This window comes from Eptesicus fuscus, chromosome 13 (genome assembly GCF_027574615.1).
Source record: "Eptesicus fuscus isolate TK198812 chromosome 13, DD_ASM_mEF_20220401, whole genome shotgun sequence".
In the NCBI taxonomy this organism is placed as follows: domain Eukaryota; kingdom Metazoa; phylum Chordata; class Mammalia; order Chiroptera; family Vespertilionidae; genus Eptesicus; species Eptesicus fuscus.
The window spans coordinates 68,706,699-68,721,440 of NC_072485.1; the positions used below are offsets into that span (position 1 = coordinate 68,706,699).

At 53.5% G+C, this 14,742-nt stretch overlaps 1 protein-coding gene across 1 annotated transcript; it reads left to right on the forward strand.

The window, feature by feature from the left end:
• Positions 1-4,837: 4,837 nt before the first annotated feature.
• Positions 4,838-7,268, forward strand: CHST1 (carbohydrate sulfotransferase 1). Its single transcript, XM_054725548.1, has 2 exons — positions 4,838-4,900; positions 5,988-7,268. Exon 2 carries the CDS (start codon positions 6,030-6,032, stop codon positions 7,266-7,268), a length of 1,239 nt encoding a protein of 412 aa, XP_054581523.1. The 5' UTR covers positions 4,838-4,900; positions 5,988-6,029.
• The last annotated feature ends 7,474 nt before the right edge of the window (positions 7,269-14,742 follow it).

Below are 14,742 nucleotides of genomic sequence, written 5' to 3' on the forward strand. Positions count from 1 at the left end.
TATGTGAAGCCCAGAAGTGGCTTGGCTCTAGCACACTGACCTGACTCGTATTTCTTTCCCTTTCATATCCCTGTTTTCTACTTTCCTCATTTCATCACCTCATTTTCTGTAGGAAGAAAAAACCTGGTGGTTTTAGTCTTGAGCAAACAAACAAACAGCGAATCGGTGCTGGCTACTACAGACGTAGGGATTATGCATTTCCTTTCTGCAGTCCCCATCCCAGAGGTCTGTTTGCCAACTCCTCCCTCCCCGTCCAGTTTCCCCTGCCCCTTGCTCCAGTTCCAGGGACCCCAGAGCCTTGAGGCCCATCCATACCAGCTCCTGCGTGTGGTTAGAAATATGATATTCAGATTTTTTTTCTTTGCTTTCCCTACCTCCCTAGAGCGTCACAAACTGTTTTTAGGGAGAAAAGCCTGGGAGGGCAGTCATTTCCCCAACCAGGTCCCCTTTGAGGTCTCGCTCCTTTTCAGCTCCTGCTCTGTCTCAGCAGCCCCAGCTGACTGCTGTCCTTAGTGGTCTGTCTGAGCAGACAGAGCCCCATTCTGGCAGGAAGGTGGTGACTCTGACCCCAGTGCCTTGGAAATGGGGGAGGAGAGAGCTGGCTGGCAGTGCCCCGGGGACAGAATAGTTGGCACAGTGAGGTGCCAGTGCTGATTTTTGGAGCCCCACCCTGTCATTAGTCCTCAGTTCTTAAATGGGTGGCTTCACTCCATCCCCAAAAGTTAATAAACTCAAACTGAACCAAAAGCTCAGTGTAAACTGTGCCTTTCTCGTACCCCTGTCTCCTAGTCGCTTCCCTCCCGCCACCCCCCACCCCCCACCCTGGGACTTCTACAGTTACTGGCTCAGCACAAGTTCTTTCAGTAGTTGTTTACACACACACACACACACACACACACACACACACCCCTGTTCACAAGTCAGCAATGGCGATGTAATATTGCACGCGGGTTTCTGGCCCTAGTTGTTTACTTCATAGCTTGGGTAATGTGTGTGGAGCGTTCTCTGATGGAGTTAATTGAAAAGAAAGTCCTAGAGTTGGGAGAGTGCTACTAGTAGAAGGTTCCTGGACCTCCTAAAGCCCACTCATGGGTGCCCCTTCTTTTCCCTAGAGGCTTAACCTCTCCAATCGTGTGTGCAAAATTGTCGGCACAGATGGGTCTTTCTGGGAGGAGGGATTGCATCTCTCCAAGGAGTTTGTGGCCCAAAAAAGGCAGAGTCACAACTCTGGGTTGCATGGGATTTCATGGGGTGGGGTGGGGGTGGGGGCAGCCGGAAGGGATGAGGCTGGGGGCAGGGTCGTGCAAATGCAGCAGAGGGCAGAGCCCCTTGTTTCTGGGTCCCACTGGGACAGCTGTGGATCGGACTGAGGTGGGAGGCAGAGCTGCCCAGACCTGGTATCTTCTTGGAAGATGCCTTGGGCCTTACTACTCCCAAAGAAGGGTCCCCTGTGTTCAGTGAGAGTGACCCTGACTCTGAGAGTGGAGTATGGGGCCTTCCTTGGATCAGAAATGCCGTGGTCAGACCTGGGAGGCCCCTAGAGTCGCTGGATCTGTGGAAAAATCGAGGCACAGAGACCAGGGGGTGAGTACAAGATCACGGGCCAGGGAAAGGCAGAGGCTGTGGGCTGCCCCTGCCCGTGACAGTTCAGTGTTCCCTCCCCTGCCAGAGCAGAATGAGACCAGGGAGGAGAGGCCCTCGGGATGAGGTTTGGCTGCCTGTTGCTGCTAGCCTTTTGGCGTGTGGATAAGGAAGAGGGGGTGCACAGAGCAGAGACCACAGCCAGGGTGGGCGTGTAATCATCACACCTCACTGCATCCTGCAACTTGACCTCCCGTTGGCTGCCTCCTCGCATTAAGCTGCAGCCAACCAGGCAGGAATTCTGAACCCGCAAAGACGCAGGACTAAGAGCTGCACTACACGATATGACCACCAGAGGGCAGCAGGAGAGCCATTGCGGTAGCTCAGCATGGGAAGGTAGCCAGGCTGGGAGAGGAGCCCCCTGAGGAAGGAATGGTGGGCAGAGGCCTCCTGGCAGAGGTCTGGGCACAGTGGTCAGGGAGAGTGTGTGCCACAGTCAGTGATGATTTGTTCTGAGGCGTACCTCGAGATAAAACCAAATACTACATTTAATGATGATGACAGTCAGTTACATTCATTGAGGGCTTACTCTATGCTAGACACTATTACTATTAATGAATGCATCCTCACAGCAGCCTTGTTAAAATTATCCCCATTTTGCAGGTGAGAAAACAGAGGCCAAGAGAGATTAAGAAACCTGGCCATCAATGGGGCTGGGGTCAGAGTCCATGTCCCAAGCCTGAGGCTGTGCCATATTCTATGCCTGGCCTTGACTAAATGCTTTAAGTTCTTCGATTCTATGATGAGACCCACTTTACAGATGGGGAAACCTAGATTCGGAGACAGTGAGTCACCGGGTCCACACACCTGCTAAGTGACATCTAAGTGAGTGTGGTTCCACGGCTTGAGCTCTTGGCTCGGAATGATAGTTCTCCCATGTGGAGGTGTTTTCCACCTCCTTCCCCCACCATGCCATAATCTGTGCCCTAAGATTAAGGTGGCTGCCACGGAAATCTGAGCTTTCTGCTGGGAGGGGGATTTCACCAAGTCTCCCACCTTCCAACAGAAGTTACAGATTCTAGGTTTAAGATTTGCCTGGATTTCAACTAACCAGAGGTAGAGGGAAGCCATGCCAGAGGCTGCTAGAAGCTCAGGGAAGGGACCTGAGGCCTTAGTCTGGCTTTGAGGTGGAGGGCCTTGCAGAGTCCCTTGCAGTGGATCAAAGCTCCCCTGGGGACAATGGGACCTGGTTCCAGGGCCTCTGTTTTTCAGGCCGCATGCCTCTAGCATACCAAGAAGGGTTGGCCAGCCCTGGCCCCTGCTCTGCCAGGCCGGCAGGACAGCAGGGGCATTTCTAGGAGGACCGCCTTCCTCCATCCTGCCGTTCCCATGCCCTGGTGTTGCCCTTCTGGGGGAAAGGCGATGGCTGGCAGTGGGGCCTTTGAACGCATTCCCCTCCTTGGTACCCAGGCTTCACCTTATGAATCTGAGTCCCACTTTCTTAGGGATTTATAACATCAAGATGCTTCAGTTACTTCTGCTTCATTAGCAAAGGCAGCAGCTTCCAATCCTGCCTTAAGCTTCTCCGGGTGTGGGCAGGGAAGGAAAAAACTGAAATGGTCCCCTCCTTGCAGCATGCTCCTCTTTATTCTGTTTCTGGAACTGGAATCCTATAGTTAAATGAAGTCCCTTTAAGGGCTCTGTTTCCTGTCCTGGTGAGGACCAAAGGGGTGGAAGAGGGATCAGGGAGGAGGATTCGAACATGGACTCCAGAGCACAGTGCCTGGGCTGGAATCCTGGCTCTACCCCCTACTAGAAATTTATCAAACCTTTCAGAGCCTCAGCTTCCTTATCTGTAAAATGGGGATATTATAGCATCAGTCTTACATGGTTGGCACGAGGGTGAGAAGCGCTGCTGCCTGTGAAGGGAGCATATGCCCGGGAGAAGCATCATGAATGCCCAGTAAGTGCCTGCCTTCCTTCGTGCTTTTACCCATAGTGCCTGTCTCATGCTGAGCCGCGGGCAGATGTCTGCCCCCTTCTAATGTCCAGTCCCTCTCTGGCCGGCTCACAAATGGGCTAGGGACATGGATCAAATGCATGTTTGAAGGCCAAGTATGTGTAAGCTGGAGGAACAGCAAGTCAAATCTCCTTCGAGGGAAAACAGTGTGGGCTCTGGGGAACCTGCTAGATGTGGGTTAACCTAGACGTGAGCTCACACAGTTTTCTCCACTCTCTGTGCCTCAGCTGCCCGTGAAATGAAGCTTATACTGGCTTCCACATGAAGTTCTTGCGAGGAATAAATGAGCTCCCAGGTACAGGGCTTAGCACGTAGGCTGCACTCAACAGATGCTAACCAAAGTAATGCTATGAGCTTGGTGTTTTAACTTAGAATCCTTGGAGAGCATGAAGGTCACGTTTCCTTTTGCTTTGAGTTTCAGGTAGCCTTTCTCCGTCGGGCGTGGTTGGCAGAAGAACCTCCCTCCCCAGCTGTCGCTTCCTGCAGGGCTCAGCATCTGGGCTGCTGCGACTGAGCTGCCCCCCAGCTCCCCCTGGAGGTGTGAGGTGAGGCCCCCCTGCCCTTGCTGATTTCCACTAACCCCCTCCTGGGTAGTTACTGAACAAGTTGGAATTTGAAAGGTCAGGCTGTTCTATTGATTTAAAATGCAGAACCAGCTGGGGTTGTGCACCAGCCCAATTTTTGGGATAAGTTTGACATTCTGTTCCATCATTAGAGGCTGAGCGCTGAGGCTGGTTGGGTGGGTCTGGTCACCAGAGCTGAACGGACAGAACTAGCTAGGCCGGGAGTGTTTGTGGCCAGTGGATTTCTTTGCTGCTCCATTGTGTGATCAGTGTGTGTGGGTGCCTGCCTGGGGTGTTTTTCCATGTGGGGTACCAACTCTTGGTCAGCTAGGGGTGCAAGCTTGCCAGCTCTCTGCCCACTGGGTTCTGGTGTGAGCGGAGGGACTGTGGCTGGTTAGGAGGGCATGGGTAGGTAGGTGAGAGGAGGGGTATGATGTAGCCCAGGACTCAGAGGGCTGGATGCAGGGGGTCAGAGATGGCACTGGGTTATTTGGAGCCCTGAGTCAGTGATAGATATGGGAGAGCAGGCAGCGCCTTTATCACCCAGCCTAGGGGACAGGGGGGAGTCAGCAGAGCACAGGACACAGGAGAGCAGGGGTAGGAAGGGAGGTGCTGGGAGCCCACCCCCATTTACAGACCCCCTCCTCTCCCTGTCTCTGCAGTTTGCTGGCCACAGGGCTGCTGCACAGGAGACCTGGCGGCTGTGGACTCCCCAGCTTGGAGCAGCCCCTCTTTGGTGAGTGGTGGGTCCCTCCCTGCATTTGCCCTTGGAGCAGCCTCAGCCCTCCCCGAGGGCCTGCAGCTGAACTAGCCTCTCTTGGGGGGACTTCCAGATGTTCAAGTTGGCTCCTTGCCCCGAACCCTGGGCACACCGTTCACTTTCACAGCTTCCTCATCCCCATGCTTTCCTTGAGGTGCTCCCTCCTCTTCTCTCTGGTTCTCTGGGGCCATTGCTGGGCTACCGGTGGGTCCCTGAGCTCACTCTGTGCACAGAAGGGGCTGAGGGTGCTTGAGGACTGGCTGAGGTGGAGAGGCCAGTTAGCTCTGCTGTCACTGGGGGTCATCTGCCCATGGCCTGGACCGCTTCCCTCTGTGGCTGGGAGCAAACCAGGAGGACACTGGGCCTGGGAGAGGATGATTCTCAACAGCCCCTGGCCTTGTCTCTGCTCTGGGCCAGGTGACTCTTAGAGCCCCCACGGGCCCCAGGAGTCCTCTCTGGAGTAAGCTGGTCGCTGCATCCATAAGTCAGGGGATGGTTGACACAGTTGTCCTCAGCGGGCATGGCTGAGTGGATACTGGCAGCCCACTGACTCACAGAGCACCAGGGTCCTTTCTGCACGGGGCTTAGGAGGCATCTGACATGGAGCCTTCTTCCTCCAGGGGGTGAGCAGGGATGGAGGAAAGATGACCACAGGGGTCCGTTTGTGAGGGAGGAAGGAAGATGCAGGTGGGCCCAGGAGATGCCAGCAGGGGTGACAGGCAGTGGCAGGGGAATGGCCACACCCTATATGTGGGGTTGGGGGAGTTAGTTTCTCGCCCTAAGGGCCCCACTCAGCAACTGAGAGCTTCTGCTGGGAGGCCCTGCAGCCTTCCGTCGCTTAAACCCTGCAGAACAGGGTCCAGGGAATCCGTTTGTTCGGGCCAGCGACTCCCCCACAGAATGGTGCAGCCTAGGGTAGAAGCTACTCGGGCCTTAGGTGCAGTGAGTGAGCCCTGGGCAGGGGCAGGGGGGATTCCCTGCACCCCCCTGGAGTCTGACTCTTCTTCTGTGTGAGGCGCCCAAGCCTGGCTGCCCCCTGACGGCTGCCCGCCTTTGCCCGCAGAGCTCGAAAGGCGGAGCAGCAGCCCCATGAAGGTGCCCAGCCATGCAATGTTCCTGGAAGGCCGTCCTCCTCCTCGCCCTGGCCTCCATCGCCATCCAGTACACGGCCATCCGCACCTTCACCGCCAAGTCCTTACACACCTGCCCGGGGCTGGCCGAGGCGGGACTGGCCGAGCGGCTGTGCGAAGAGGGCCCCACCTTCACCTATAACCTCTCCCGCAAGACCCACATCCTCATCCTGGCCACCACGCGCAGCGGCTCCTCCTTCGTGGGCCAGCTCTTCAACCAGCACCTGGACGTCTTCTACCTGTTCGAGCCCCTCTACCACGTGCAGAACACGCTCATCCCCCGCTTCACCCAGGGCCGGAGCCCCGCGGACCGGCGGGTCATGCTGGGCGCCAGCCGGGACCTCCTGCGGAGCCTCTACGACTGTGACCTCCACTTCCTGGAGAACTACATCAAGCCGCCGCCCGTCAACCACACCACCGACCGGGTCTTCCGCCGCGGGGCCAGCCGGGTGCTGTGCTCCCGCCCCGTGTGCGACCCGCCGCCGGGCTCCGCGGACCTGGTGCTGGAGGAAGGCGACTGCGTGCGCAAGTGCGGCCTGCTGAACCTGACCGTGGCCGCCGAGGCCTGCCGGGAGCGCAGCCACGTGGCCATCAAGACCGTGCGGGTGCCCGAGGTGAACGACCTGCGGGCCCTGGTTGAAGACCCCCGGCTAAACCTCAAGGTCATCCAGCTGGTCCGAGACCCGCGGGGCATCCTGGCTTCCCGCAGCGAGACCTTCCGGGACACCTACCGGCTCTGGCGGCTCTGGTACGGCACCGGCAGGAAACCCTACAACCTGGATGTGACCCAGCTGACCACGGTGTGCGAGGACTTCTCCAACTCCGTGTCCACCGGCCTCACGCGGCCCTCGTGGCTCAAAGGCAAGTACATGCTGGTGCGCTACGAGGACCTGGCCAGGAACCCCATGAAGAAGACGGAGGAGATCTACGGGTTCCTGGGCATCCCCCTGGACAGCCACGTGGCCCGCTGGATCCAGAACAACACGCAGGGCGACCCCGCCCTGGGCAAGCACAAGTACGGCACGGTGCGCAACTCGGCGGCCACGGCCGAGAAGTGGCGCTTCCGCCTCTCCTATGACATTGTGGCCTTTGCCCAGAACGCCTGCCAGCGGGTGCTGGCGCAGCTGGGCTACCGGATGGCCACCTCGGAGGAGGAGCTCAAGAACCCCTCCATCAGCCTGGTGGAGGAGCGGGACTTCCGCCCTTTCTCGTGACAGGGGCTCGTGGGTGGGGGTGAGGGGCACATGGTGTCGGTTTTGATAAAATGGACCGTTTTTTAACTGTTGCCTTATTTCCCCTTCCCTCTTCCACCCTGTCTTTGTGTCCTTCCTGCCCCTTGCCCACCTCCCCCTCTCCCCCCACTTCCTCTGCCTCTTTTGTCTCTGAAATTTGCACTATGTCTTGGACAGGAATCACTGGGGCAGAGGGGGAGTGAAGTGGGGTACAGCCCACCCCCCACCCCACCCCATTCAGACACACGGATGTTGGGTCTCTGTGTGGATGGTGACAATGTTTACAAGCACCACACTCACACATTCACATATGTGCACACATACACACAGGCGCCCACCAGGAAGGACACCCCAAACCACACAACTTCTGAAACTTTGGAATGGACGAGCGGTCAGGGCATGGTAGTTTTTGCACTGTCTTACTTCTGCAAGGTAAGAGGTTACTAACAAAAGGCCACCGCTCTCTAATTTATGAACGGTGTCTGTCCCTCCTCAACCCACTTCCTGCCCCCAATGCCCACTGCCCCCTTTGGAGCATAGAAACTGCCCCCTCCTGCCCACCCTTGCCTGTCGGTGAGCAGGTTTTTACTGTGAGGTGAATGTGGACCTTGTTTATTTTTTCCAGACTGTGGCGATGCTGTCTGTCTGTCTGTCTGTCTGAGTCTTGTGGCTGCCCCTGGACCAGTGATGGCTGATAAATCTTATGGGTTTCTGATTGATCTTGGGGTCCATCTGTGATATTTCTTTGTGCCAAAAAGAAAAAAAAAAAAGAGTGGATCAGTTTGCTAAATGAACATTGAAATGCTTTATCTGTGTTTTCTGTAAATAAAAGAGTGCAATAATGTCTGGGCGTGACTGTGGGCTCTGCTGCGTGGGTGAGGGCAGGCCTGGGTGGGGTCTAGGTGCTTCTGGCTTTGGGGAGGGGGGAAGGGGTTGGAGGTGGGGATTCAGTGACTAGTCTCTGGCTTTCAGAACTCATGTCATCCTCATCACCCTCCACACTGAATTCAGGGTTTCATTCCCATTCACCAGGTGAGACCAGGCACCTTATAGCCAGGGGTGATATTCAAAACATTTAACAAGAGATATGTCCAGAGGTCAGGAAGAGGTCCTGGTGACCCCTTCCTATGCCATGCATCACTCTTTCAATTGCTGGGTCTGGGGCGAAGATAGCTGGGGAGGGGAACATTTGAGGGATGGTTTGGGTCAGGGCAGTGGCTACGTATCACCTGGCCCGGAAGTATCTCAGTATTTTAACAACTAGTGCAGGTGTCTACACAGGTGGAACATCAAACAGGCTTATTTCCTTGGCAATCTAGCAGCTTCCTCCAAGCAGCTTCCCCAACTCTTATTCCAAGAAATCAGCTGGTTCCTGGGGTGGGGGCCACAGCTCTGTTGTCCTGGGACGATAAGAGTGCCTGGAATTAGGCAGCTCCTGTGGTCCAGGGCTTCTGAGGAAACCTGGTCCTGGCCTCTGTTATATGAGTCAGGAGGGTAGAGATTCAGCCGCCATAGCAAGTACATTAGAGCTACTCAAGGTGGGCTATTTTGTTTCATTCTCACGAGCAGTGCACGTGTCATAAGCTGGCCAGGACTGATATGGTGGCTCACAGGTTGTGCACCCAGATACAAGGGACCCTGGTTCTTTCCATGTTACTGCTGCTCCATTGTTCGAAGGTGTTGCCCTTGGCTCTGTGGTCCAAGATGGCTCACTAGGCAGTGGTAAGGAGAAAAACGAGGCACACCTCTGCCCTTTGTGAGTAAAACTCCAAAGTTACAGACATTAGTTCCAGTCAAGACACATTTAGCTGCAAAGAAAGCTGGGAAATGTAGTCTTTATCCGAGAGGTCTTGACTTCAAGTGGCCAATGGGTCAAAGGCTTATTTCTCTGGGCTTCAGGTGTCTTTTCTGTAAAAAGGAGAGTATGATTTAAACCCTCATGTTTCAAGACCAGGAAGCTGCTATGAAAACATCTCTGTTAAGACTGGTGGGCAGGGCCTGGAGCTTTTGGGGCCCACTTCTCAGCCCTGGTTCACAGGGGTTGCTTCTCCAGCTTGTGGTGAGTGAGTTATCCTGTGGGTTGGCTTCCTGGCACCAGTGCCTCCCACATGCCCCTGGTCAGCTGTTCTAGGACCCAGGGAAGACCTGCTCCAATGGAGGCCTCTGGTTGGCTCTCTCCCTGTTATGTGCCTCGCCAGCACGGCCAAAGGGTGGACCTGCGTGGGGGCGGTGAAGGATTGAGAAAAGACAGACAAGAGAATGAAGGCTGCGTCTCGGTGGGACGCTGCTTCTCTGAGAGACAGCAACGACGCCCACAAGCCGTGTCTTTATTTTATAGCAGATGCCACGAGGCAAAGTGAGGGCGTGGTCAAGATGTTTACAACATTCTCGTGGGTTTCGATCCTACTCAACTACATGCACCTGATCAAGCTTTGTTTACTTGCAGCCTATATCACTCAGGCACGTGGGGCCACGTGTTCGGACCATAGGTTCAAACTTACAACTACAGCTGTTGGCTATCATTGTGCTGGGAGGGCTCTGCCCTCCGAGCTGGGGCTTGCACGTGGCCATGAGAGGACTGTGCCCTCTCATTAGTCCGAGGTTTGAACCTGTCCAAACACTGTAGCCGCTCTCCACACTGTTACAGTAAATGATGTTGAGCACTTGTCTCCCAAGGAGCCCCCTTCTCTCACTCTCCTACTGCCCTGCCTTGGATTGCTCCAGAGCCAGGGGGCTTTTCTCCTCTGGGTGGGTGGCTTTACGTTGGAACTGGGAGGGAGACACTGGAGCTTCTGGCCTACTTGGAAAGACACCCTCCCCTCAACTGTCATGACAGAAGACTTTAATAACACTGGCTGGGGCTTTTAGAAGAAAATCCTGTTTAGTGATGGAATCATTCATTCATTCATTCATTCAAGTGTTTCTGACTTTTCTATGTGTGGGCCCTGAGGTTATGGGCACTCCTTAAAGAAAGATAGTCTAGTGGGTGTTAAACATAAAAAGGTTACAGCGTGGGCAAAGTACTGTGCCCACCAGTGTGTGCCATATAGGTAGGACTGGGCCATGTGCCAACCTGGTTTTAGAAACCACAAGGCCAATATAGTAAGTCCCAGGCTTATTCCCTAGGCCTCATGGTGTCATTTGATGTGTCCCTTGTCTTGGGGCTTAGAGACGACAGGGAGAGTTTCTCTCAGGTGGTGGTGCCTGAATTGAGTCTTGGGAGATAGGAACTGGCCCTAGGTAGGGTGTGAGAAGATTGTTCCCAGCTGAGGGACAAGGAGGTGCTAGGGCACAGCGGTGGGAAGGCATGGGAATTTATATCTATGTGGGCTGTGGGCAGGGATGTGTGGGGTGGACCATGCCCCACATCCTGCCCCTGGCTTCTGAAGCTTAGAAAAACCCACAAGACAGAGGATCGGAGACCAGAGGGTTTGCCTGCTTTTAGGGCAAAGACCCAACTCTGTGCTATTGGAGGCCTTGCATGGCCTGGCTCCCACCCACCTCTGGTTTTTCCTGTGCCACACTCCTCTTTACTCTCCACTCTCTGGTCTCCCCACTTCCTTTCAATTCCTTGAACACGCAGAGGTAAATGATTGCAGCTCCAGCCCCCAATTTGTCCACACTTGACTCTGGGCTTAGCTATGTGTCTTGCTTTGGGCAATGGGACGATAGCAAATGGGATGGATGCAGAGACGTGAAAAGTACCCGAGCTCCAGAGCTTGTCCTTTCTGGCTGCCTTGCACTGCCTTGGGAAGGAGGCCAGGGTGGCTTGCTGGAGAAGGACAGACCGAGAGGGGAAGAACCAAAGAGCCCCAGCCAGTGAGCAGCCGGTCCACACAGATGCACAAGAGCCAGGTTCAGCCACAACGTTACCTGGTTGTTGGGACTCCCTGGCTGAACCCAGCCAGGTTCCAGGCCCACAGAGGAACTTGTTATGCGGTAAAAGCTAACCGATACACAAGCGATTCTCTCTTTGCAGGGTCTTTGCACAGACCACCCCTTTCAGCTGGGTTACTCCTGTTTATATAATTTATGTCACTCAGCCTTTGGAACTCAGCTTCATTATCAACTCTTGCTCAGTTTTATCAGTTCTGTTATCCTAATGATAGGCCCTTATATAACTGATTATATATCTTATATATCCCGATTACAGGCCCTTCTGGTTCTGTGTACATCTCCTTTATGGTCCTTACCAGAGTTATAATCACATTTTTTATTACAGGACCTGGCACACAATAGATATCCAATAAACACTGGTTGAATGAATAAAAGAATGACTAAAACAGGTGCTCCCCTCCTGATAAAATAATTTGCTTGTTCCAGGCCTTCGCTAGGGGCAGGCAGGGCCTGGTAGGGATCTGAATGGGCCTGAGGCAGCTAATGCCTCCCAGGCTGTTTCCCACAGGGTAGGGGGTGGGTTTGAGCTGAGCTTGTTCCAAGAATCCACATCCACCCTCTCCCACTCCCATAGTCAACATTCTTTCTAACTCGAGGCATCCACGTTTGCTCTCCTGTATCTTTGTCGCACCTGCCTTACCACCTGTTACAGTTTCCAAAGTGAACACCTGGAAGGAGAATGAGAACAAACAGCACCTGTAGAGAATTCTGGGGTTTACAAAGCGGTTTCCCCTCCTGATTCATCACACTTCAACGGGGCTGTTTCCTGTGGCCCAGAGGCATTTGTTCTCGCCAGGAAACGGTGGTCAGAGCCCCACGTAGGCAGGACTGGCCCTGCCCCCACCCCTTCCTAAGGAGTAATTTCCCCGGTCTTGTCTCTACAGCCAGGGCCCCTCTCACCCCGTGGCTCTGGGGCCATGTCCTGTCCATTCTTTTAATTACAGACTTCCTCTGTTTGTGTGTTGCCACCTGCTCACTCCTTGTCAAAAGCAGACACTCCGGCCTCCTGGCCCCACTTCCCTGGGCCTCTGGGAAGCTCGCTGGACTCCACTTGCTATCACCCTGGAGGGTATTGTCTAGAACGAACCTGCCCTTCCTGGCTCATCCTCTTCCTGGGAAAGGAATTCTCCCTGCTGGAACGCCTTCCCCTGCTGGGACGGAAAAGATGTGGGAGAAGTCCCTTCCCAGGCCCAGTGAGAAAACACACATGCTTCTGTTTCCCCGAGGGCTGGAAAACAGGCTGGAATCGAGTCCTCATAGGCAGGTAGCTGAGGCCGGGGCTCACAGAGCTGCAGCCAGGGCCTGTGTGGTCACTAATGGGGCTTTCTGTGCCTGGGCGGGTGCAGCTGGAGGACAGATGCCCAAGTTGCCGTTCTGGCTGCCCTGGGGGCTGCAGCCTGCCTGCTCAGGACACATCAGAACAGTTACAATCACAGAGCCCAGAAATGCTCCATCTAAACCTTGGATGTGCCAACCCTGCCTCCCTCCCTCAAATTACCCTTCCGGCTGCTGGGAGTTCCCAGGTGCTGATGACTTGTAATTGCAATCAGGTCTACTCACCTTGGAAACGCCTCGGTAAAAAGCAAGGCTCTAGGTCCCAGGTCCATCTTTGCTACTACTTGCTGCATGACCTTGGGTGCATCATTCAACCTTTCTGAGCCTCCATGTTCTTATCTGTACAGAGATAATCATAACACTTACCTCAGAGGGCTACTCTGGAGGTTGCATCAGGTGCATGGCATCGTGCTTTGCTCATAGGGAGTGCTCAAAGTGTCTGGACTAGGATAGCTGCTCAACGAACATTTGGTGAATGAATGAATTTACTATTATAATTTTGTTTTTGTGTGTGTGTGTGAGCTCTTCTAATTTGAACAGCTACCAATGCACAAAGTTACACCTGAGCAAAATGGCACGGAGCCCATATCAGCCAAGGCCTAAAACTGAGGACTAACTAGAGGGAGAGAAGTGGGGGATTGCCAGAAATGCCTTCAGGATGGCCGGTTAACATAGGGACAGACTGACTGGCCTACGCACATTTCAGTACCTGTAGGCTCCGGGCACCTTGGCGGAGAAGTCTGCTGAGTTAACCAGCTGTCTGCTGGCCACATTCTGGATTGTCTAACTTTCCGGGGACATGGTTTCCTGCAGTGGCCCCACGCCACCTGCTCAGCCACCACCTCTAGGTCAGATGGACTTGGCCCTTTAAGGCACCTGCATCTGTGCTCCTTTTCCATTCACAAAAGACCACTTTCAGCATGGGGCCCAGAATATCTTCTTCCTCTCCATTGCCCCGGGAAGGCCACTGAAGGATGTTGAGTTTTCATAAGCCTGAATCTTCCAGCTCCCTGGGGCGAGTTTGGGAACAATCAGCCAATCACACCCAACTGCTGTAGGCTTCCTCCTCTGGCAAATTGTAGCCTGTAGGCTGCAGGCAACAATGCCTCCCCCCGCCCCCCCTTCGCCTTGCTTCCTGATGTCTTCCTTCCTTGGTAACACCTCAGCCTTCAACAATGTCACCCTGGCGTTGGGCTGGCTGTAGGAAGCCGGATGTGGCTTTGGGACAAAGGCGTTTGTACTGGAGGGGAGCCGGAGGCTACAAGCATCCAGGAAGAGGAGGAAATTAGAGAGAGAAAACGGGAGACTCACCTTGAGGCCTTGTTCCACTGCGTCTTGATGGACAAGTGAGGACTCTTCCCTGAGCCCTGGTGTCTCAGCCATAGCCCGGGGACAAGGATGGGAAAGAATGTGTCTCCTGCAGTCACCGGATACAGAGAGCTACAGCATTCATCCCGTCAAATTAAACATATTGGCCAAATATCTTTCCTGTCTTAAAAACAATCTGTTTCTCCTAATGATTACTGAGAAAGGCGTGTTAACGACTTCACACTAGGATTGTGGGCAGATTGATTTAAATGATCTGTTTGCCCATGTAGTTCCGTCACTTTTTGGCTTCTGATTTTGAGGCTATTTTAGGTGCATACAGTTCTAAAATTGCTATGCATTTTAATTTATGACCTGAAGCTTTTGTCATTATGAAGTGTTCCTGTTTACCATTGTAATGCTTTTACCTTTAAGTCCATTTTGTCTAGTGTCAATATAGCCTTCTGGGTAGAATTTGTGTGAATTATTTTCCCATCTTTTAGTCCATAAAAATGCCTAGTAATTACGATTATTTAAATTTATAACTATTATCTTATTTTGTGCTTCCTATGTGTCTCGCTCATTATGTTCTTTTTTAACCCCACTTTTTTTTTTTTAAAGATTTTTAAATTGATTTTTTGAGAGAGAGAGAAATGTTGACGTGAGAGTGTAACATCGATCAGTTGTCTCCTTCATACCACACACTGGGGATCGAGCTTGCAATCTGGGCATGTGCCCTGACTGGGAATCAAACTGGCGACCTTTTGGTGCATGGGACGATGCCCCACCTACTGAGCCACGCCAGCCAGGGCTTTACCCCACTTTTGACTCAGTATTTTTTGTCTATTATATCTTCTTCCCTCCCCTGATTAGAATATGACACACATGTTTCTATTTCTTTAGAGGTAATCTTATAAAT

Coding starts and splice junctions, on each gene's coding strand:
- CHST1 (XM_054725548.1), top strand. CDS start 6,030: ATGCAATGTTCCTGGAAGGCCGTCCTCCTCCTCGCCCTGGCCTCCATC.